We start from the raw sequence: 23757 nt of genomic DNA on the forward strand, positions 1-23757 counted from the left end.
CCTCTTGTGCTTCCCATGTTGGGCCACTTCTATAAAATATTACAAGGCCTTTTTCAGTTCCCAGTCCGCCCTGGTCTCAGGCACAACTGCAGCAAAAGATGCAAGGAAGGCAGCTATTGCGTACAATCGGGCCCCTCGACAGACGCCATTCCTTCATGAGACTGCACCTTTATTAGGAGTGCTTCCGTGAATTTCCCAGGCTAGTTTTTAATCCAAATCCGCCCATGTACTGATGAGATAATAGTGGGGGTCTGGATAAAGACCATGGAATCAGGGCTGGTGCTAGAGTGTTTGGCACCCTTTTACAAATATGTCCTCCTAACATGTTTCTTTACAATGTTTTATGTCTTGAAATGTGCAAGGGTGACTCAAAGGGTGCTGGCTGGACAGACAGAAAGGAATTCAGGCTTCCCGCTGCCACAAGACTCAGGGTCACCCCATTTCACCTCAGCATTGGTCAAGGCTTCCCCCTGGGGAACAGGTTCTTCAGTACTCCGCTGAGAGAGCCTCAGAAGACTTGGGAAAAAGACAGCCCATAAGGGTCTTGCCCAAACCCAATACAAAGGGGAGATAATAAGAATAAAATTATACACTGTGGTAGTTTAAATTACACACCATTAGGATTATGGATTGTATTCTAATATATATATATATATATATTTTTTACAAAGCTTATTACAGTATAAGATATTCACTATTCATTGATTCTTATCTATCAACTACACAGGAAAAGAGTGCAAATAAATTGGTGCAGGAGAGGACGCTGGTGGCCAGTGAGCACAGATCAGGGGAGGGGACCCAGAAGGATCAATGAATGACAGGAGTGGCAGTACAGCTAATAGTGAATAGCAGCAGCTGGCAGAGCAGGGAAGGTGCATCTCTAGCCTGACACCTTCTTGCACTTCTTACCCTGCTTGGGGCATCACGAGGGCCCTGCGTGGGGTTCACTACGGCTGGCCGGCGGTCGGGCTCCCGGCGACCAGCATCCCGGCGCCGGGAGCCCGACCGCCGGCTTACCGACAGCTTGGCGAGCGCAAATGAGCCCCTTGCGGGCTCGCTGCGCTCGCCACGCTACGGGCACGGTGGCGCACTACGCGCGCCACACTATTTTATTCTCCCTCTATGGGGGTCGTGGACCCCCACGAGGGAAAATAAGTGTTGGTATGCCGGCTGTCGGGCTCCCGGCGCCGGTATACTGAGCGCCGGGAGCCCGACCGCCGGCAAACAGAAGACCACCCCCTGCGTGAAATGCATTTGTAGAGCCTCCCCAAAAGAAGATGAACAATCAGTTTCGAAAGTTAATATTTGTTTGTTATAGCTGCACAATTAACTTAGTTAATTTATCCTTTATGTATTTTATTTGGCTTACTCAATATGATCACATTATATAAACAGCCTATGTGTGCAAAGTAATAGTGTATGCAGTATAATGTAATGCCATAGAATGCCTCATAACAAATATGTTCCACCTTACATGCATTTTCTTGATTTCATTTGTCCGAAACAGTTTACTAACGGTATTGTGACTATAAAGGCGTCAGTCTATAAATGTTATTCTTTTAAGGAACACTGTATGAGAATAAGAGAATGTTGTCATTATTATTAATAAAGAGTTCACATACCTGTAGAGGCTCCTATAGCTCCAATGAGAATGGAGGGGACAGCCATAAGTAAACAGCCAAAGGCTGCTAAGATGGAAAGTACTTGAGCATAGGTTGCAGAGGATGCTGACAGGACCCTCTGGAAATAAGCCTGCCAAGGGATACCTCCCATTATCTGCAAAACCAAACGTAACTTGTAGCACAAAACCAATTTCAACGAACTAAAGATAATGTTCTGGTAAGTCATAAAGCAATTTTTTATAGGTGTTTGAAGTCATAATTCTAAAAAACATTCATCATTTTTTCAGGAATCAGACAGGTGATGCTGGTGACTGGAATCAGACAGTTGGGATCCCGACAGTCAGAATACCAACAGTGGAATCCTGGGGGTTACGGTTAGGAACTGGGGGAGGGTTATCCTGAGTGTGTGTGTGTGTGTGTGGGGGGGTTAGGATAGGCTTCAGAAAGTGACAGCTAGGGATAGGGGTAGGGTTTAATTACTTACCAGGATCCATCGGGATTTTGACTGTCGGAATGCCACTGTTGACATCCTGACCATCGGAATACTGACTGATGGGTTAACACGAGTCAACGTTAACTATGAAAGAAAACACCTAACTACAGGAGTTGGCTTCAAATTAGATAATATTTAATTTGATACTAGCTGATCTACCTTTTCTTCACACGGAAGTTTCTGATTTTCACAGTTGTACATATACATAAGTGTTAATAATTTGGTAAATCTATAGAGATGTAAATCTGAGACATCTTAATGTAAGTAAATATTAATCCATGGTTCTTGGCGTTACCCGAGTAGCAACCGTAGCAGATACAGTAAAAAGTGACAGGAACATTTTTGTTGTTTATTAAATTCTACACACTTAAGGTGCAATCCAAATTTTGATCCGATTGTCCGTTTGGGCATTATCATTCATGCAATGCAAGCCACACAGCGGTAATGATGTCATTATGTCAAGCCCTTTTTCATCCCCTTAGGGGAGGTTTATTAAAATTCTGATTGTGTAGTTTTTCCTATTTCCCATCTGAAGAATACCTATGTTACATTTCAGCTTCCTAACATATCGGGAAGTAAGAGAATTAGTGATGAGTCAGTGAGTGAGTGAGGGCTTTCACATTTATTTATTCTATTAAAGTTCTATTATAGTGCATCCACTAGGGTCATAACTAGGGGTGAGCGAGTGGTGCAGTCAGCCAGGGTGCATTTAGTCCCTTCATTTGACTCCATCCTGAGAATGTTTAAGGCAGTCTTGCACATCTCAGTGCTGGTGGCGCCGCCCCCTTAGCATGACATAATCACTTGTTCAGGCAGTGGGGCCAGCAGAGGGCAACTTGGCACTGATTATACAGAGAACTAACAACTCCAAAGCCATTCTGACCGCCACCACAACAAAAGATGAGAACTCATAACAAAATTGGAAGGGAGAGTTTCCAGAAGGCAAGATCATTAAAACGGTCGAAAATACCAATATAAAGCTTGAAAACCAAACACTATTTATTGTGATAGGCTGCCATTACATAACCTCATTAGCCAATTAACAAATAAAATGGGAAACCACTAATATCTTAAACGGGCTACACACTAACAACTCCGTACTTTAAGTTGGCTATGGCCTATTTAGCCTTATCCATCAATTCTTATAACTACAGATGGAGCCACGCTAAATGTGGCTCCGTCTGTGCCTGGGGGCACGCCTATTGCCGCATCTGGGACACACTTGCGTCCATGATGCTCACGCGCCCCATTCACTAGAATAGGAGTGTCTCTGTGCCTGGCAGGGCTAGGTGGACGGATTGGCTAGTTCCGCCGGGAGTGCACGTATGCGATGGAGCCGCACTATATGAGTGTGGCTCCATTTGTAGTACCACAAACACGAAGAAATAAGTGAAATAAATCAGTATCTGCACACTTATCCAGGGTGTGGAAACTACTATAGATCTTATATCAACCTGTAAATTTAGGTTAGTTCCTGCACCTTCCTTTCTGGCACATCTTTTAATAAAATAAAGGCACATGTTAAATATACATATGCAATTGTCTACTTTTGCTGCATTCCATGTTCCATGTACAATGAGAATTCACTTATTGTCTATATCATCTTGTGTATGCAAGCACATTTACTGATATCACCTAATTCACAGATTTGGGATGTTAAAGTTTACAGGGCAGGATAAACTCTGCAAATGCCTTGTTTCTTTGAACCTCTTAGTTCATGTCTGGTTGTGAGAACACATAGTGGATACCAGCGGCGCCTCCTAACTTTTTCGGGTAGGTGGGCTGCCGCTGCCCATGCCGAAGAAGAGAGAGCCAGACCCTGGACAGCCAAGTCCCAGGACCTTTGCATGGTACAAGCAGCTGCTTGAGTACGCATGTGCAAACCCCATCATCAGCTGCAGCCCATAGAAGCTGGATTGGGCTGACAATCAGGTAGGAAGTGGCTTCCTAAAGGAAGCGTGATCTCTGTTAATCACAGCCCGGTCTGGCAGTCCCAGAGGGAGAAAACACTTCCCAATGGGACTGCCTGGCTGCGGGTGACTGGCAGATAGGGCTTCTAGTAGGAAGTCACTGCCAGTCACAGTGAAGCAACTGAGCCAGTGCAGTCACACAGACTTATCGCACTAACATATGCAATTAGTACTGCAAAGGACAGCTCTTCCAATAAGAGTTGTTCTTTGCGATGTGCTCCCATCATTGGACTTCCGGGTATCGGCCCAGGAGTTCATCTGTGCATGCACAGAGTGACCTGACAGCTGTGGGGCACAGTGGGAGGGATCCGATCAGATCTTTTACACAAAGTGTCGCAAAAAGAAGCCCATAGGCTTCTATAGGGTAACGCTAGCAAAAGCTGGTGTTACTCTCCGCACCGAAGTCCCTGGATGCGGGGCCTAGCGCATATGTAAAAACCCTCAAAACTGGATTTTTACTGCATTTTTATTTTACTGCATCATGCCCACAGTATGATGGCAGTGGAAAAAAGCAGTGTCAATTACCTGAGTGCTAAATTTCCTACAGGAACTAAGCTAATTTTTATAATCAGAAACAAATTTGCACAGTTTTATAGTTTTTTTCACAAATGTCCCTCAATTTGTGGTTAGAAATGGATCCCACACGCCGCAACAATCAACAGAGCCATTAATGCAATTTTAGACTATTTGAACACTGCAAATTTCAAGGGGCCAATCACAAATCAAAAAGATTAGACAGAAAGATGGTTTAGATACAGCAGTCATACAGAATTTGATGGTGGTGATATTAAGGCTATTAAGGCTTCCTGCTTTCTTATACTGCATTATCAAGTCTCACGAATAAAGAATAGGAGAAAGGTTTATAGAAAGGATGTATTGTTTACCAGAAGCATGAAGCTGTCAAGCCAAGACCAGACATCTTCCCTCCTTATGCTGCCCAGCCAAGGCTCCTTGTAAACTTCTTCTACAGCTGTCAGTGTGATGTCTGCTACTGCGGGATGAGTCATTGCAAAGGGAACACTGATCGTCTGCAACACAAAAAGCCAGCTCATCTGATATTGCACAGGACTTGAAATGGTATAATTTCCCACATTACAATAATAATGTAAGATGGTCAGAGACATGTCTCTTCAGCCCCTAGACAATGAATGAGCTTGGGCTCATAATGACAAAATTAGTGTAAATTCTAAACCAAACAATCAGCAAAATGATACATAACAGGATAGCTACTGAATTAAGTCAAGTTCAATAAACATAATAACGTACAACAAGCAACAGACTAATTAAACAAATACATTCATGCACTACTTGTTCATTAAATTGACTTTCACTTTCTCCACATTCAATTATCTTCCAGTTTATTTTTAACACCTAATTATTATTATTATTATTATTATTATTATTATTATCATCATCACAACCCTTCCCCTCTTTTCCCCCCATAAAACTGAAAGTCATTTACAATCTGCAGAAAAAAGTTACACAAATGCAACTGCCAGGGCTCACAGGCTGCTGCACCATGATGGCCACATTGGGGAAGATGCAGCAGTTAGCATTGGTAGAGTATAAAGCCCTGTAAACACTGGGCGATATCACTGGAATGATATGAATGATAATGGTCTTTTTTGAGAGAACTATCGTTCATATTGTCCAGTGTGTAGTGTTGAATGATGAAGGATGCACTGATCATTGTCATTAATCTATGGGCTACTGAACATGCAGCACAATTTTGACTATATCATTGAGCTGCATGTTTGGAGAATGCAGGGGATGACATCACTGAACGATATTGTTCAGTGTGTATGCGCTGTACCATTGAACAATATATCATTTAACAATATAATGCTAATCACTCATTAGGGGAAGTCGCCCAGTGTGTACAGAGCTTAGGAGATGGGTGCAGTGAAGGCATTCCTATCAAAGAATGGAATGGGGGGCACCAGGCTGCATAGTTTTGCAGAGCAGTGCAGAAGCAGAAGTTTAGTTTTTGTAGCAGGATTATTATGACATTTTCAGGTAAATTCCTTGTAGCATTGACATAACTATGGTCATTTCTGTTCCACAAAATTGATGAATTTTGAAACAGCTCAAAGATGCCAGAGATTGGGTTTGATGGTGAATGGATGTTTTCGGCAATAGCCAATAACAGTTCCTTGTGTGGCCTGGAATAGAGAACACTGGATGTCCTTAAGAAAGACTATAGGGAATTAGGCAAGAAACTTAAGGCAAGTATAGCTAGTGTAATATTCTCCTAAACATTACCAGTGCCACATGCTAGTCCATGGAGACAGAGGGAGGTTAGGGAGGTAAATGTGTGGCTTAAAGACTGGTGTAGGAAGGAGGGGTTTGTGTTCTTGGAACCCTGGGCGGACTTCTCAGTCAGGTACCATCTTTTTCTGTCGTGATGGATTGCACCTGAATGAGGAGGGGGCTGCGATGGTTAGAGGGTTGGTGGAGATTCTAAACTAGGAGCCTGGGGGGAGGGTTTAGCTAGAAGCTGCGGGTCAAACAGTGAGAGCAGTAAGGATGGGGGTAGTGAACAAAATGGGGGTGGCGAAGCAGGGAGGGAAAGTTCAGCCAGCAAGGGTAATTGCAGGGGTATTGACGCAGGAATTACCGACAAAGGTATTGCCCATGGTATCCCTAAATTATTAACTTATGACGATTATGGTTCAACAGTACGAAATATAGAAAAAGATGTCCATAGCATTAGGGGGGGAATACCTTCATCAGGGCGGGGGGTTTAGAAAGGCCTAATAGGTCAAATGGGGACAGTAGTAAAAAAAAGCTGTATTAAGTAGGATGGGGATGCTAAGGGAGGGAAGAGAATAACAGCCAATAGGAGTAATTCTAGAAAGGCACTTGTAAATAAGGATTACATATCATTAAAACAAATGGGCAAGGGAAATATTAAGCTAAAATGTATGCTTGCGAATGCAAGAAGCCTATCTGGTAAAATGGGGGAATTGGAATGACTTGTATCAAAAAATCAATATGATATTATAGGTATTACGGAAACATGGTGGGATGACTCCCACAACTGGGTTGCAAATTTGGAGGGATATTCACTTTTCAGGAGGGATAGGGCTACCAAAAGAGGAGGAGGGGTATGTCTCTATGTAAAACCATCCCTAAAACGAAACATAATAGATGTTTTTTTACAAGGGGATGGGAGATAACGTGAAATCGCTATGGGTTGTAATCACAAGTGGGGGCACGGAAGCAAAAAAACCTGGTCATTGGCACATGCTATAAACAACCGGATATTAGCGTACATGACGAGGAATATCACTTACAGCAAATTGAAAAAGCTGCGGGAATGGGGGACATTGTAGTGATAGGAGACTTCAATTATCCTGATATAAATTGGAATAACGATTCGTGTGTAAAAGCTAGGAGCAGCAGGTTTCTAAACACATTAAAGGATTAGTCCAGGACCCAACCACAGGTAATAATATCCTGGACCTAGTTATTACCAATAATGTAGACATTATATCAGACATTACAGTTGGGGAGACCTTGGGAAACAGTGACCACTATATGATCACATTCGACATCACTTTCAAGAAACATAGCTATAAGGGAACAACTAAAACATTTAACTTTAGAAAAGCTAACTTCAATATGCTGAGACAGGCACTAAACGACATTAACTGGGAAGTTTTATTTCAGGGTAAGGACACTTCGGAAATGTGGGATGCTTTAAAATGGTTAATTGATAGCAATATTCACAAATTCATTCCCATGGGCAATAAACGCAGGAGTACTAAAAACAAACCAACGTGGCTTAATAAGGAGGTCAAAAAGGAAATGGCTAATAAGAGGCGTGCTTTCAAAGCATTTAAATCAGTTGAAGGGAAGGAGGCATTCCAGTATTACAAGGAATGCATTAAAAGGTGCAAAAAGGTAATAATAGCAGCTAAAATTGTAAATAAAAAGCAAATCGCTATAGAGAGTAAAGCCAATCCTAAAAAGTTTTACAAGTACATAAACAGTAAAAGGTTAAAAAATGAGAACGTAGGCCCATTAAAGGATGAACTGGGAGCCTTGATAAATGATAACAAAATAAAAGCGGATATACTGAACAAGTATTTTTCATCCATATTCACTAGGGAGGATCAGAAGGTGATAGTAGTGCATAACGACAGTGAAGGTAATGACTCTTGGCTAGATGCTTGTTTAAGTGAGGAAGTAGTCCTGGAGGGGCTAAGCAACATAAAGATTAATAAATCACCGGACCCAGATGGTTTTCACCCAAGGGTTATTATGGAGCTTAGGGCACAGCTAGCAAAACCCTTATGCTTGATTTTCTGTAGTTCAATTAGATCTGGTATGGTACCGAGGGATTGGCGTATAGCGGAAGTAGTGCCCTTATTTAAAAAGGGATCTAAAAATCATCCTGGGAACTATAGACCAGTTAGTATAACCTCTATAGTGGGTAAAATATTGGAAGGAATTTTGAGGGATAGCATACAGGATTATCTGCAGGTTAATAAGATTCTTAGCAAGAGTCAGCACGGGTTTGTAAGGGACAGATCATGTCAAACTAACTTAATTAGCTTCTACAAGGAAGTGAGCGATAATCTTGACCAAGGCAAAGCAGTGGATGTTGTCTTTTTAGATTTTGCAAAAGCCTTCAATACAGTGCCTCAGAGGAGACTGATCATCAAATTAAGGGAACTTGGCATAGGATATACTTTTTGTACATGGATAGGTAATTGGCTGGAGAACAGAGTACAAAGACTAGTGGTCAATGGGACGTTCTCCAGCTGGGCACAAGTAGTCAGCGGAATACCACAAGGGTCCGTACTTGGCCCGCTACTGTTCAATATATTTATTAATGATCTACTGTAGGAATAGGTCTGGGAAGCACAGTGTCAATCTTTGCAGATGATACCAAACTGTGTAAGGTTATTAATTCAGAAAGCGATGTGGAGTCTCTACAGAATGACTTACTTAAACTTGAAACCTGGGCGTCTAAATGGGGAATGAGGTTCAATATTGAAAAATGCAAAGTTATGCACTTTGGGATTAAAAACAAACTTGCATCCTACACACTTAATGGGGAAAATATAGGGGTAGCAGTAGTGGAAAAGATTTGGGGGTGCTCATAAATAGGCTTAAAAACAGTCAACAATGTCAAAATGCAGCAAAGAAGGCAAGTAATGTGCTCGCATGCATAAAAAGGGGTATTGAGACAAGGGGCGAGGATGTAATCCTGCCACCGTACAAATCATTGGTACATTCGCACTTGGAATATTGTGTTCAATTTTGGGCACATTGGGCGCAGATTATAAAAAAAGATATCGGGGAACTCGAAAGAGTGCAAAGGCGAGCCACTAAGCTGATAAAAGGGTCAGAGACATTGGAGTATGAGGAAAGGCTTACTCGGTTAAATATGTATTCCCTTGAAAAGAGGAGACTAAGAGGAGACATTATCAATATCTTCAAATATGTAAAGGGTCAATACAAAGAGTTAGGGGATTTGTTTATTAATAGAAGTCTGTATAGGACACGTGGGCACTCGCTGAGGCTGGAGGAGAGAAAATTCTGTACAAACCGTAGGAAGGGGTTCTTCACCGTAAGGGCAATAAGGATTTGGAACTCCCTGCCAGAGAAGATAATAATGGCGGATTCTGTAAATGCATTTAAAAATGGATTGGACAGTTTTCTAGCTGAGAAAAGTATCCAAGGCTATAGCATTTAATATATTGACATTAAGTATATGGGTGTGATACGACATATAGTTGTCAATAGGTGTTAGGCGCCGGGGTCCGCTCGTCGGTGCGGCCCGGCGCCTAGCAACCAGGGACGCCGTACGCGAACAGCCGCCGGCTCCCTGGCAACGCTGGACGCCGGGCGCGCTGAGCCGCACGGACCCTAGCAACGGGGACGCCACTGGCGGACCGTGTTCCCCGTTGCTAGGCTTTAAGGGTTAATGTTTTCTCCTGCTCTCTGGCCGGGCAGCAAGGCAGCTGCACGGCATTTATTCTAATCAGCCTTTTGGCAGCTGATTGGAGGACTCCTTGTTAAATACACTCCCAGGGCTTCTCACAGACGCCGGTAATAGCTTCCTGCATGCTGTCTTTGTTTGCTGAGAGTCTGTTCCAGTCTTGCTGTATCCGGTCATTCCAGTATTGGAAGCTCTGAACTCGGAAGTTTGTCATCTAATTCCTGGAGTCCTGACTAATCACCTTATAACATCCAGTGGTGTTCGTGAGTCACGGCCTTGCCGTGTGTTGCGGCTTGTCCGCTTTATTATTTATTATTTATGTTTTGGTGCATTTTGCGGAGGGTTCCGCTTCCACAGGTCCACTCTGGTATCCGGCGGTGCCGGGTAGGAGTATTGGACAAGTGGATTTTGGTTGTCCTTTTCCCTGGCGGGTTTCCGCACATACTTTAGGTTTTGTCAGTTAGCTTGTAGCCCCTGGCCTGGTTGTTTAGTCAGAGGGCCCCTTGTTATCACCCTGTCTCGGATTTCCCTTTGTCTCCCATTAAGACCTGAGGGGGCATCGGAGTTGGGCAGACTTAATCCGCCCTTCAAACGCGGCTGCCATGGGCTCAAGCAACCATAGTCTCGCAGGGGATTTCTGACAGCACAGGCGAGACAACGGAGTTAGGGCGCCAGGGGCTATTTTCTATTCCCGCTCCCATAACCAGCATTCCCTTCCAGTACTCTGACCATTGCCATGAGATCTCCTCCGGTCAGGAGTACTGGAATCATAACATTATTACCGGCCATACCAAAACCTAAAATTAAACTGGGTTTAATTTTTTCCTTATTCAGTTTTGTAAGAGTTATCGGCCTCATGAAACCCACAGGTTTAGGGCCAAATCCTGGTCAGCTCCTAGTCAGCCAGATTCAAGAACTTACTCAGATGTTTCAGGATCTTTCCCTTCGGGTGAAGTCGCAGGAAGATCTTTTACGAACTTCCCCGAGGGTAGTCCCTGAACCAAAAATGCACTTGCCTGACCGTTTTTCTGGTGATAGGAAGGAGTTTTTCAATTTTAAAGAATCCTGTAAACTTTATTTTCGTTTAAGACCGATCTCCTCAGGTACTGAATCTCAGCGGGTCGGAATTATTATTTCTTTGCTCCAGCGAGATCCTCAGACCTGGGCATTCGGTTTAAAAGTAGAGGATCCGGCGTTGTCATCAGTAGACGCCTTTTTTGGGTCTTTAGGGCTTTTGTATGATGACCCTGATAGAGAGGCATCCGCTGAGAGTCAGTTACGCACTCTCAGACAGGGTAGAAATCCTGCAGAAGTTTTTTGTACAGAGTTTCGCCGTTGGTCGAACGACTGTGGCTGGAATGACCCAGCCCTGCGCAGTCAGTTTCGCCTCGGCTTATCAGAGTCTATAAAAGACAGTCTCCTTCAGTATCCCACTCCTGAGACTCTCGATAAACTCATGGAGCTTTCTATTAAGATTGATCGTCGTCTCAGAGAGCGGAGGGCTGAAAAAGGAGCACCTGTCAGGTCTACTCCATGTGTATTTTCCATTCCTGAGGACGTAGAGAAGCCCATGCAGATGGGTCTCTCCCGGCTGTCTCCAGAAGAAAGAGCCAGAAGGCAAAACTCTGGTCTTTGTTTGTACTGTGGGGGTAAGGGACATTTTGCCCGTAATTGTCCGATCAAGTCAGGAAAACGCCTCGACCAAGTGAATTGTGAGGGGGTTCACTTTGGTCTGCAGCTTATCTCCTCGAAGAACTCCCTTTTAGTCCCAGCTAAAGTTTCCTTTGGCAGCCTCTGTTCCTCGGTGTCGGCTTTTGTTGACAGTGGAGCTGCAGGGAACTTTATGGACTTAACGTGGGCCAAGGCCTTAGGTATTCCTCAGTTAGCCTTGGGTAGGTGTATCACCATGCATGGTTTAGATGGGAGTCCCTTGTCCAATGGGGTTATTTCCCTCTGTACACCCCCTGTACTACTTACGGTAGGAGCTCTTCATTCCGAAAAAATCGAGTTTTTCCTTACCCATTGCCCAGCAGTTCCAGTGGTTCTGGGTCACCCTTGGCTGGCCTTTCATAATCCCACCATTGATTGGCAGTCGGGGGAGATTTCACAATGGGGTACCATCTGTAATAAGGAATGTATTACGTTTCCCGTCAGAATAGCTGCTGCCATTCCCGAACTCATTCCCGTGGAATACCAGGACTTTGTTGATGTGTTTTCCAAGGGCAATGCAGACATTCTGCCTCCCCATCGGCCTTATGATTGTGCTATTGAGCTAATTCCTGGTGCCACATTGCCAAAGGGAAGGTTATATGCATTATCCGGGCCAGAAACTGCGGCCATGAATGAGTATGTTAAGGAGAGCCTAGGGAAAGGATTTATCAGGCCATCTAAATCCCCTTTAAGTGCAGGCTTCTTCTTTGTGGAGAAAAAAGACGGATCACTCAGACCTTGCATTGACTTTAGAGCCCTGAATAAGATCTCAGTTAAAAATACTTACCCTCTGCCGCTGATTTCTGTCCTCTTTGATCAGCTGCGTTCGGCTGTGATTTTTTCTAAAATTGACCTGAGGGGAGCGTATAACCTCATCCGAATCAGGTCGGGAGATGAGTGGAAGACGGCTTTCAGTACTCAGTCGGGTCACTACGAGTATCTGGTGATGCCGTTCGGCTTGTCTAACGCTCCGGCAGTATTCCAGGATCTCATTAACGATGTGCTCCGTGATTTTCTAGGAAGATTCGTGGTCGTTTACTTAGACGACATCCTGATCTATTCTGAATCAATTGAACAACATGTTACCCAGGTGCGTCAGGTTCTTCAAAAATTACGTGAAAATCATCTATATGCCAAGCTGGAGAAGTGCGAGTTTCATGTCACGGAGGTATCCTTTTTAGGGTACATTATTTCCCCTCGGGGATTCTGCATGGAACCTAAGAAGCTCCAAGCCATCCTTAGCTGGGCGCAACCCACCAACTTAAAAGCAATTCAGCGCTTTTTAGGGTTTGCGAATTATTATAGAAAATTTATTCATTCTTTTTCCGACCTGGTTGCTCCCATTGTTGCACTGACTAAGAAGGGAGCGGATCCTACCAACTGGTCACATGAAGCCGAGTTATCCTTTCAGGCCTTGAAACAAGCTTTTGTCTCAGCTCCAGTCCTCAGACATCCCAACCCAGAATTGCCCTTCATTGTTGAGGTTGATGCCTCGGAGGTTGGAGTGGGGGCTATCCTATCTCAGAAGGATCCGGACACTCTGGAACTACATCCTTGTGCCTTTATGTCCAGGAAATTCTCATCCGCTGAATCCAACTACGATGTTGGTAACCGGGAGTTACTGGCTATTAAATGGGCTTTCGAGGAGTGGAGGCATTGGCTTGAGGGAGCAACACATACCATTTCAGTATTGACTGACCATAAGAATCTGCAATACATCGAATCAGCTAAGCGGCTGAATGCCCGGCAGGCTCGTTGGGCTTTGTTCTTTACTCGTTTCAAATTTATTATAACTTTCAGGCCAGGTTCCAAGAATACCAAGGCAGATGCTCTGTCACGCAGTTTTCTTCCGGTTCATGATAACAGTCCTGTTACTCCCATACTTCCATCTTCAGTCATTTGGGCAGGCCTCACACAAGATTTATTTACCCAGTTAAAACAGCTTCAACACCAAGCTCCTGGAAATACTCCTGCTGGTCGTCTTTATGTCCCTGAGTTCTTGAGAGCAACTGTTTTGACTGAGTTCCATGATAACAAAGTTTCCGGGCATCCGGGGATCTCTAAGACATTGGAGTTAGTCTCCCGCTCAGTATGGTGGCCTGGTCTTTCTAAAGACGTTAAGGAGTTTGTTTCTTCATGTCAGGTTTGTGCACAGCATAAGGTTCCCCGTTCCTTGCCTATCGGGCAACTTATGCCCTTGAATGTCCCTCTCAGGCCATGGTCTCATATTTCCATGGATTTTGTGGTGGACCTTCCCCTTTCAGCTGGGTGCAGAGTCATTTGGGTGGTAGTAGACCGTTTTAGCAAGATGGCTCATTTCATTGCCCTTCCCCGACTGCCATCTGCCCAAGGATTGGCAGTGTTGTTTCTCCGCCATGTTTTCAGACTTCATGGGTTGCCCACTGATATTGTTTCTTATCGGGGTCCACAATTCATTGCACAATTCTGGAAGTGTTTCTGTGCTTCATTAAAGATGAGATTATCATTAACATCTGGTTACCACCCACAGTCCAACGGGCAAACCGAGCGAGTTAACCAATCATTGAAACAGTATTTGCGTTTGTATTCAGCTAAACTCCAGAATGATTGGTCCGAGTTTCTTCCATTGGCGGAGTTTGCTTACAATAATTCTTGTCATTCCTCCACCAACGTGTCTCCATTCTTTTCAGTTTTTGGGTTTCACCCCAGAGCTAATTCTTTTTTTCAACATTCCTCAGTTTCCTCGCTAACATTAACCTCCCATCTCAGAGCCATTTGGAAAAAAGTGCACCTTGCTCTCAGAAAAGCGGCCTTTCGAGAGAAAATTTTTTCTGACCGGCTCCGACGTCCTTGCAGTTTTAAGGTGGGAGATAGGGTATGGTTGTCGACTCGTAACATTAGACTTCGACAATCTTCAGCTAGGTTGGGACCCAAATTTATTGGACCATTTCATATCATTAAAAAAGTTAACCCAGTTGCTTTCCGGTTACGTTTACCAAAATCTCTTCGGATTGGTAATACGTTTCATTGCTCCCTGTTGAAGCCTTACATTTCTTCCAATAAATTTCCTCGGAAGATCTCTCAGGGAAGATCTCCAGTGGATGTACAGGGGCAACAGGAGTTCCTGGTGGAGAAGGTTCTCGATTCCAAGTTGTCCAGGGGCCGGCTCTATTTTCTGGTTCACTGGAGAGGTTATGGTCCAGAGGAAAGGTCCTGGGTCCTGGATAAGGATCTTCATGCCCCAAGGCTCAAGAGGGCATTTTTTCGGGAGTTTCCTTGGAAGCCTGGCTTTAGGGGTTCCTTGACCCCTCCTCAAGGGGGGGGTACTGTTAGGCGCCAGGCTCCGCTCGTCGGTGCGGCCCGGCGCCTAGCAACCAGGGACGCCGTACGCGAACAGCCGCCGGCTCCCTGGCAACGCTGGACGCCGGGCGCGCTGAGCCGCACGGACCCTAGCAATGGGGACGCCACTGGCGGACCGTGTTCCCCGTTGCTAGGCTTTAAGGGTTAATGTTTTCTCCTGCTCTCTGGCCGGGCAGCAAGGCAGCTGCACGGCATTTATTCTAATCAGCCTTTTGGCAGCTGATTGGAGGACTCCTTGTTAAATACACTCCCAGGGCTTCTCACAGACGCCGGTAATAGCTTCCTGCATGCTGTCTTTGTTTGCTGAGAGTCTGTTCCAGTCTTGCTGTATCCGGTCATTCCAGTATTGGAAGCTCTGAACTCGGAAGTTTGTCATCTAATTCCTGGAGTCCTGACTAATCACCTTATAACATCCAGTGGTGTTCGTGAGTCACGGCCTTGCCGTGTGTTGCGGCTTGTCCGCTTTATTATTTATTATTTATGTTTTGGTGCATTTTGCGGAGGGTTCCGCTTCCACAGGTCCACTCTGGTATCCGGCGGTGCCGGGTAGGAGTATTGGACAAGTGGATTTTGGTTGTCCTTTTCCCTGGCGGGTTTCCGCACATACTTTAGGTTTTGTCAGTTAGCTTGTAGCCCCTGGCCTGGTTGTTTAGTCAGAGGGCCCCTTGTTATCACCCTGTCTCGGATTTCCCTTTGTCTCCCATTAAGACCTGAGGGGGCATCGGAGTTGGGCAGACTTAATCCGCCCTTCAAACGCGGCTGCCATGGGCTCAAGCAATCATAGTCTCGCAGGGGATTTCTGACAGCACGGGCGAGACAACGGAGTTAGGGCGCCAGGGGCTATTTTCTATTCCCGCTCCCATAACCAGCATTCCCTTCCAGTACTCTGACCATTGCCATGAGATCTCCTCCGGTCAGGAGTACTGGAATCATAACAATAGGAATGAAACCATTATTTCGGCTGGTGCATTATAATATGCACTGCTTAATACAGAATATAGGTTGAACCCGATGGGCTTTTTGACTCTTTTCAACCTCATTAACTATGTTACTATGTTACTATGTAACCAACTCCACAAAGACTTTTTACCCACTTAACTGATGATTTTTTTTGAAATTGAACATTCATACCATCGCGACTTTAGTTTTTAGTGCCCGGACAGCTGCCAGGTATACAGGGGGGTGATGATTTACACTTCCCAGCGCCTGCTATTGTCTGCAACTGCTGGGGGATCCTGCCATGCTGACTGATCAGCAATGATCGGCAGCACGGAAACACTGGGGGCTGGAAGGCAGAGGGACCCCTCTGACAGCAGCAGCAAAGTTTCCCTTACCTGCTGCTGCTAACACTGTTTATCTGACTGGTCGCATCCTGTGTGACCAGGTCAGATAAAGCACTTGCAGGTATGGTCACATTTGATGCGACCATGCCAGGCAAGTGGTTAAAGCACCACAAAATATGCAGACCACACTCCTTTATATCTGCAAGGGCATCCACCTGTGTTTGAAGAGGTGGGTTAGGGGTCTTCTAAGTTTAGTACAATAAGAGTGTGGAGATGAAACTGATTCTGACTCATTTCTTTAAGCTACACCTTAGGATGCATGTCTCATAGGTCTGGTGCAAGTTCCTGAGCTGATGATGATGATGATGGCAGACATATTTATGTGCCAACATATCTATATGCTAGACTTAAAAATGGATGCATCTTCAGATATGCTCAACTGAAATTGTAACTGTGTAGAAGCCTTTTTGCGTGTATGCAAAAGTCACATTTTTTTATCTAGTTTAAAATTACACGTGGGATCTGTTAACTAGAACACAAACCAATATTCAACTTGAGATAATCTCATATATGTTTTTCATGCATGATAAATATGTATTTACAGCATAGGCGTGCACAGCACATTTTATTAGGGGGTGCACCATCGGAATGGTGTGTCTAGCACCGCCTTTTGGGTATGTCTAGCACCATCTATTGACGGTCAACACAATATAAATATCCACCCTTGTACCGATCCTAATAATGCAGATACATTGTCAGATGTTGTGGTGTGCACCAAACAAACACCCCTGATGGCACTTACTGCAATAACAGTGCTCCTCCTCAGCCTGGTCTGGCTCCCCCTCTCTTTCCCCTGCAAGCTGCAGCAGCTTACTTACAAGTCAGTCACTCACTGTCACTGACAGTCGCAGACTATTACTGCTGGAAAAACGAGTGACGTGTCAATGCTGCTGCCGACCGCCTGCCAGTATTGAATTTGTGTTCCTAAGAGGAATGCTGGCTGCATGCTGCTCCTCATCAGTGGCTGGCGTTGGCATAGCATAGAAGGAGAGAGGTGGGCGTGTGACGGGTGGGCGTGCGAGCAGCATGACATCATCACGTCACAGCACGCTGTTTTTGTACATGGAAGTGGAGCCGGAAAACTGAAAGCCGGTGGCAGTGGCACCCTTGATTAATCCAGGCGTCCGGTCAGTAATTCAGTCCTGACAGGGTGCAGCGCAGAGGGGACAGTAATCAGCCTGCTCGGCAATCGCTGCATCAGGCATGTGAGATTGGGGTGCCAAACATTAGAGGGTGCCTGTGCACACCAGGCACCCCCCTTGCGCACGCCTATGATTTACAGTAGTTTTAAACAGAGAAAATACACAACTGTTACCTACAAAACCATATCTTTCTTAATTACATGCAGTGTTGGACTGGCCACCAGGGTAACTGGGAAATTTACAGTTTTACAGCACCCTTCTAGCCAACATTCCCCCTCTCGAAATGCCCCACTTTGGTGTATAGACTATTCATTTATTGGTGTATGAGGTTAGTCATTTAACAGTAACAGTGTAATAAGTTTATTTGCTGGTGGGGAGCTACTAAATGTAATTTAGGGAGGGGGAGTGGTAGAGTCTATTCATTTAAGTTGGGGTGAAGGGACTATCTTTTTAAAGTGGTGGTTTATAAGCTAATAATAAATTAATATGCGGCTATGTTGGAGGTAGGGGTGTGTGTTTATATAGTAAATGTGAATGCTATTCATTTAATGTTAGAGACTGGTTGGAGCAAGAAATGTTTGTTAAACGTTTATGCGTTATAGTTTATGTGGATGGTTAAATTGTTGTACAGCGCTTTGCACTGGCTAAAATAATACCCATGTCTCTTGCACTGTGCAGAAGGAAAGAATAATCACTAGGGGGGTTGCCAGGGTAGTTGTTTACTCATGCCCATCTGTTTTCTGGCCACACCCCCTCAAGTGATAGACCACACCCTTAAGCGGGCTCTGATCATTGCATTTCTCTATGGTCTCTTGCCCCAGTTTGACACTGATGATGTGTAATGTTTCCACAAAGACTCTATTATATGTAAAGAAGAGTAATAAATTGCATCAACTATAAAATACAGTGACATAGAATTAGACGTCTATTAAAGCACTTGTCACACAAGAAACTATGAAAACACCATAAAATAAAGTTTCATTTTTGTTGCAAAACAATAAGTATTTTTACTCACCAATCCCGCAAAGATGCAGAAAAGTTGAACAACATCAGTATAGGCTACAGAGTACAGTCCACCAACAAGAGTGTAGAAAGTGGCAATCAATGCAGACACTACCACTGATATGTTGATGTCAATGTCCACTATAACACTTATGGTAGCACCTTATGAAAAAATACAATGCAAATAAATTAATATCTGATTGATGAACACCATATATCATCACTGTACATAGAAACATAGAAACATAGAATTTGATGGCAGAAAAAAACACTTGGCCCATCTAGTCTGCCAATTAACCTTACTGTATATTTTTGGATTGTGTGAGGAAAGCGGAGTACCTGGAGGGGCCGTGGTGGGAACTGAACCCATTATCTAAGTGCTGTTAGGCAGTAATGCTAATCATTACTTCATACATACTGCCCAGGCACTGTTCTTAGGCATCAGTGGCCAGATCCCATAAAGTATTTTTTTATTGCTTTAGAATTTAGACATTTGAAAATAAAACTATAAGCCTGTACAAACAATGAATTAATGATAACATTTTTATTCATATATCATATTCATTGCATATTTTAACTTCTTGCCAACTTTAATTTCCTCTAACACAATCCTGTACATAGTTGCGATGTATCTCTACATTTAACAGAGTAATTGGAAACTACAGACATATAGTAAGCTGCTTCTTAAAATTACATAATAATAAAAATCCTCATAATAACTCGTTGATGTGCTCGGTTTAAACCGGGGCAAAGTTTGCTGGGTGGAACGTTTTACCCCTTTGCACCCCCTTAGGAGTATTTTTTTTTTTTAAATCCCCCCTGCTTAGTGGGTGGCTGCAAATAACTGTCACAGTTTCCAGAACAACAGCAGGTCACATGTTCCAGGTCACCCTCTAGGTGCACAAGAAAAGTTTCCCAACTGTCACATTTTTCAGAGCACAATGGTGATGCCTTGTAAATGACAGGTGGTCGTTTTTCCACATAACTCCAAAACAAAACAACGAATTACATTGCCAATATTTTCTGCAAATCTATGGACCAATAGCTTTTATAGAAATCAACAGCATCATAGAAATCTGTCACTCATAAAAGTCGTCCTTCTGCTATTAATATATAAATATTGTTACATTGTTTGCTGAAAATAGAGCTATTAGCTAAATATTGTGAATTGCAATGGGGAGAGTCATCTCTAAAGGCCCCCATCCACTAGTGCGATATGGGCTCTTTTTATGCAATTGAGATGAATTGCTGAGAAGGACTTTATGAAAAGTGTCACATTGCATGTCCTTTTCGTGCGATTGTGATGCGAGGCGTGTTCCCATGTGCCTTGCATTGTAGTCGCAGATCACACAGGCTGACCATAATATTTATCTAAATTGAACAGAAATAGGTGTAATAATGTTAGATCGCATGAGATGAATCATATGTAAAAAATAAACTCAAGTAGCATATCGCAATCGCAGGGCTCCCGGGAAGCTCCCGGTCAGATTGCAGGAAAAATGGATCCAACTCATTGCTGAGATAACACTCCCTAGTGGATGGGGGCCTTTACAGCAATCATTAGCTATGTAAATAATGCTAAACACAAGTACAGTACTATGAAGTGTTAATACTAGTTCATACTAGGAATGAGCGGGTTTGGTTCCCTGAACCCCCACGAACTTCATGCTCCGAGTCCGCATCCGAGTCTGGCTCGGGGTTTCCCCGCCTGACTCGGAAACCAGAACGAGGCAAAACGTCATCATCTCACTGTCGGATTCTCCCGGGTTTTGTATTCCATATAAGGAGCCGTGTGTTGCCGCCATTTTCACTCCAGTCCTGGAGAGTGTAGTGAGAGGACATGTCTCCTCAGTGTCTGTGCGGGAAAGTGGTGTGGCGCGTGGGGTGGCGACCTGCTCTTTTGTGTCATTCCAGTGCTGTCTTGTGCTGCATCAGTCCAGTGGTGGTGTCTTGTGCTGCATGAGTCCAGTCACAGTGGTGGTGTCCTGTGCTGTCGTAAGTCCAGTGCTGCTCTATAAGTCAAGTCCAGTGGTGCTGTCTTGTGCTGCATCAGTCCAGTGGTGGTGTCCTGTGCTGCCATAAGTTCAGTGGTGATGCCGTATAAGTCCAGTGCAGTGGTGCTGTCTTGTGCTGCATCAGTCCAGTGGTGGTGTCCTGTGCTGCCATAAGTCCAGTGGTGCTGCCGTATAAGTCCACTCCAGGGGTACTGCCATATAAGTCCAGTCCAGTGGTGCTGCCATATAAGTCCAGCGGTACTGCCGTATAAGTCCTGGGGTACTGCCATATAAGTCCTGGGGTACTGCCGTAAAAGTCCAGCGGTTCTGCCGTAAAAGTCCAGGGGTACTGTCATATAAGACCAGTCCAGTGGTGCTGCCGTATAAATCCAGTGGTGCTGCCGTATAAATCCAGTGGTGCTGCCGTATAAGTCCAGTCCAGTGGTGCACCATATAAGTTCAGTGATGGTGCCGTATAAGTCCAGGGTTACTGCCATATAAGTCCAGTCCAGTGGTGCTGCCGTATAAGTCCAGGGGTACTGCCATATAAGACCAGTCCAGTGGTGATGCTGTATAAGTCCAGTCCAGTGGTGCTGTTGTATAAGTCCAGTCCAGTGGTGCACTGTATAAGTCCAGTGATGCTGCCGTATAAGTCCAGGGGTACTGCTGTATAAGTCCAGGGGTACTGCCGTATAAGTCCAGTCCAGTGGTGCTGCCATATAAGTCCAGCGGTACTGCCATATAAGTCCAGTCCAGTGGTGCTGCCGTATAAGTCCAGGGGTACTGCCATATAAGTCCAGTCCAGTGGTGCTGCCGTATAAGTCATGGGGTACTGCCATATAAGACCAGTCCAGTGGTGCTGCTGTATAAGTCCAGTGGTGCTGCCATATAAATCCAGTCCAGTGGTGCTGTTGTATAAATCCAGTCTAGTGGTGCACCGTATAAGTCCAGTGATGCTGCCGTATAAGTCCAGGGGTACTGCTGTTTAGTCCAGGGGTACTGCCGTATAAGTCCAGTGATGCTGCCATATAAGTCCAGCGGTACTGCCATATAAGTCCAGTCCAGTGGTGCTGCCGAATAAGTCCAGGGGTACTGCCATATAAGTCCAGTCCAGTGGTGCTGTCGTATAAGTCCAGTGGTACTGCCGTATAAGTCCAGGTGTAATGTCATATAAGACCAGTCCAGTGGTGCTGCCGTATAAGTCCTTTGGTGCTGCTGTATAAGTCCAGTCCAGTGGTGCTGCCGTATAAGTCCAGTCCAGTGGTGCTGCTGTGTAAGTCCAGAGGTGCTTCCGTATAAGTCCAGGTGTACTGCCGTATAAGTCCAGGGGTACTGCTGTATAAATCCAGTCCAGTGGTGCTCCCGTATAAGTCCAGTGGTGGTGCCGTATAAGTCCAGGGGTACTGCCGTAAAAGTCCAGTCCAGTGGTGCTGCCTTATAAGTCATGGGGTACTGCCGTATAAGTCCAGGGGTACTGCCGTAAAGTCCAGTCCAGTGGGGCTGCCGTTTAAGTCCAGGGGTACTGCTGTATAAGTCCAGGGGTACTGCCGTATAAGTACAGTCCAGTGGTGCTGCCGTATAAGTCCAGCAGTACTGCCGTATAAGTCCTGGGGTACTGCCGTATAAGTCCTGGGGTACTGGCGTATAAGTCCAGCGGTTCTGCCGTATAAGTCCAGGGGTACTGTTATATAAGACCAGTCCAGTGGTGCTGCTATATAAATCCAGTGGTGCTGCCATATAAATCCAGTGGTGCTGCCGTATAAGTCCAGTCCAGTGGTGCACCATATAAGTTCAGTGGTGATGCCATATAAGTCCAGGGTTACTGCCATATAAGTACAGTCCAGTGGTGCTGCCGTATAAGTCCAGGGGTACTGCTATATAAGTCCAGTCTAGTGGTGCTTCCGTATAAGTCCAGGGGTACTGCCATATAAGACCAGTCCAGTGGTGCTGCTGTAGAAGTCCAGTGGTGCTGCCGTATAAGTCCAGTCCAGTGGTGCTGTTGTATAAGTCCAGTCCAGTGGTGCACCGTATAAGTCCAGTGATGCTGCCGTATAAGTCCAGGGGTACTGCTGTATAAGTCCAGGGGTACTGCCGTATAAGTCCAGTCCAGTGGTGCTGCCATATAAGTCCAGCGGTACTGCCATATAAGTCCAGTCCAGTGGTGCTGCCATATAAGTCCAGTCCAGTGGTGCTGCCGTATAAGTCATGGGGTACTGCCATATAAGACTAGTCCAGTGGTGCTGCTGTATAAGTCCAGTAGTGCTGCCGTATAAATCCAGTCCAGTGGTGCTGTTGTATAAATCCAGTCCAGTGGTGCACCGTATAAGTCCAGTGATGCTGCCGTATAAGTCCAGGGGTACTGCTGTATAAGTCCAGGAGTACTGCCGTATAAGTCCAGTCCAGTGATGCTGCCGTATAAGTCCAGCGGTACTGCCATATAAGTCCAGTCCAGTGGTGCTGCCGTATAAGTCCAGGGGTACTGCCATATAAGTCCAGTCCAGTGGTGCTGTCGTATAAGTCCAGCGGTACTGCCGTATAAGTCCAGCGGTACTGCCATATAAGTCCAGTCCAGTGGTGCTGCCGTATAAGTCCAGGGGTACTGCCATATAAGTCCAGTCCAGTGGTGCTGTCGTATAAGTCCAGTGGTACTGCCGTATAAGTCCAGGTGTAATGTCATATAAGACCAGTCCAGTGGTGCTGCCGTATAAGTCCTTTGGTGCTGCTGTATAAGTCCGGTCCAGTGGTGCTGCCGTATAAGTCCAGTCCAGTGGTGCTGCTGTGTAAGTCCAGAGGTGCTTCCGTATAAGTCCAGGTGTACTGCCGTGTAAGTCCAGGGGTACTGCTGTATAAATCCAGTCCAGTGGTGCTCCCGTATAAGTCCAGTGGTGGTGCCGTATAAGTCCAGGGGTACTGCCGTAAAAGTCCAGTCCAGTGGTGCTGCCTTATAAGTCATGGGGTACTGCCGTATAAGTCCAGGGGTACTGCCGTAAAGTCCAGTCCAGTGGGGCTGCCGTTTAAGTCCAGGGGTACTGCTGTATAAGTCCAGGGGTACTGCCGTATAAGTACAGTCCAGTGGTGCTGCCGTATAAGTCCAGCAGTACTGCCGTATAAGTCCTGGGGTACTGCCGTATAAGTCCTGGGGTACTGGCGTATAAGTCCAGCGGTTCTGCCGTATAAGTCCAGGGGTAC

The 23757-nt window shown here is 45.1% G+C and overlaps 1 protein-coding gene across 4 annotated transcripts in view; it reads right to left on the reverse strand.

The window, feature by feature from the left end:
* SLC5A7 (solute carrier family 5 member 7) overlaps nt 1–23757 on the reverse strand; it is a 79534-nt gene that overhangs the window by 8211 nt on the left and 47566 nt on the right. For all 4 annotated transcript variants that reach the window (XM_063953816.1, XM_063953815.1, XM_063953818.1 and 1 more), the window contains 3 exons: nt 18588–18736; nt 4970–5113; nt 1623–1776 (listed from right to left, as the gene is read on the reverse strand). In XM_063953816.1, coding sequence (XP_063809886.1) covers nt 1623–1776; nt 4970–5113; nt 18588–18736 — 447 coding nt within the window. The remainder of the gene's footprint in view (nt 1–1622; nt 1777–4969; nt 5114–18587; nt 18737–23757) is intronic.

This window comes from Pseudophryne corroboree, chromosome 2 (assembly GCF_028390025.1).
Source record: "Pseudophryne corroboree isolate aPseCor3 chromosome 2, aPseCor3.hap2, whole genome shotgun sequence".
Classification (NCBI taxonomy): Eukaryota; Metazoa; Chordata; class Amphibia; order Anura; family Myobatrachidae; genus Pseudophryne; species Pseudophryne corroboree.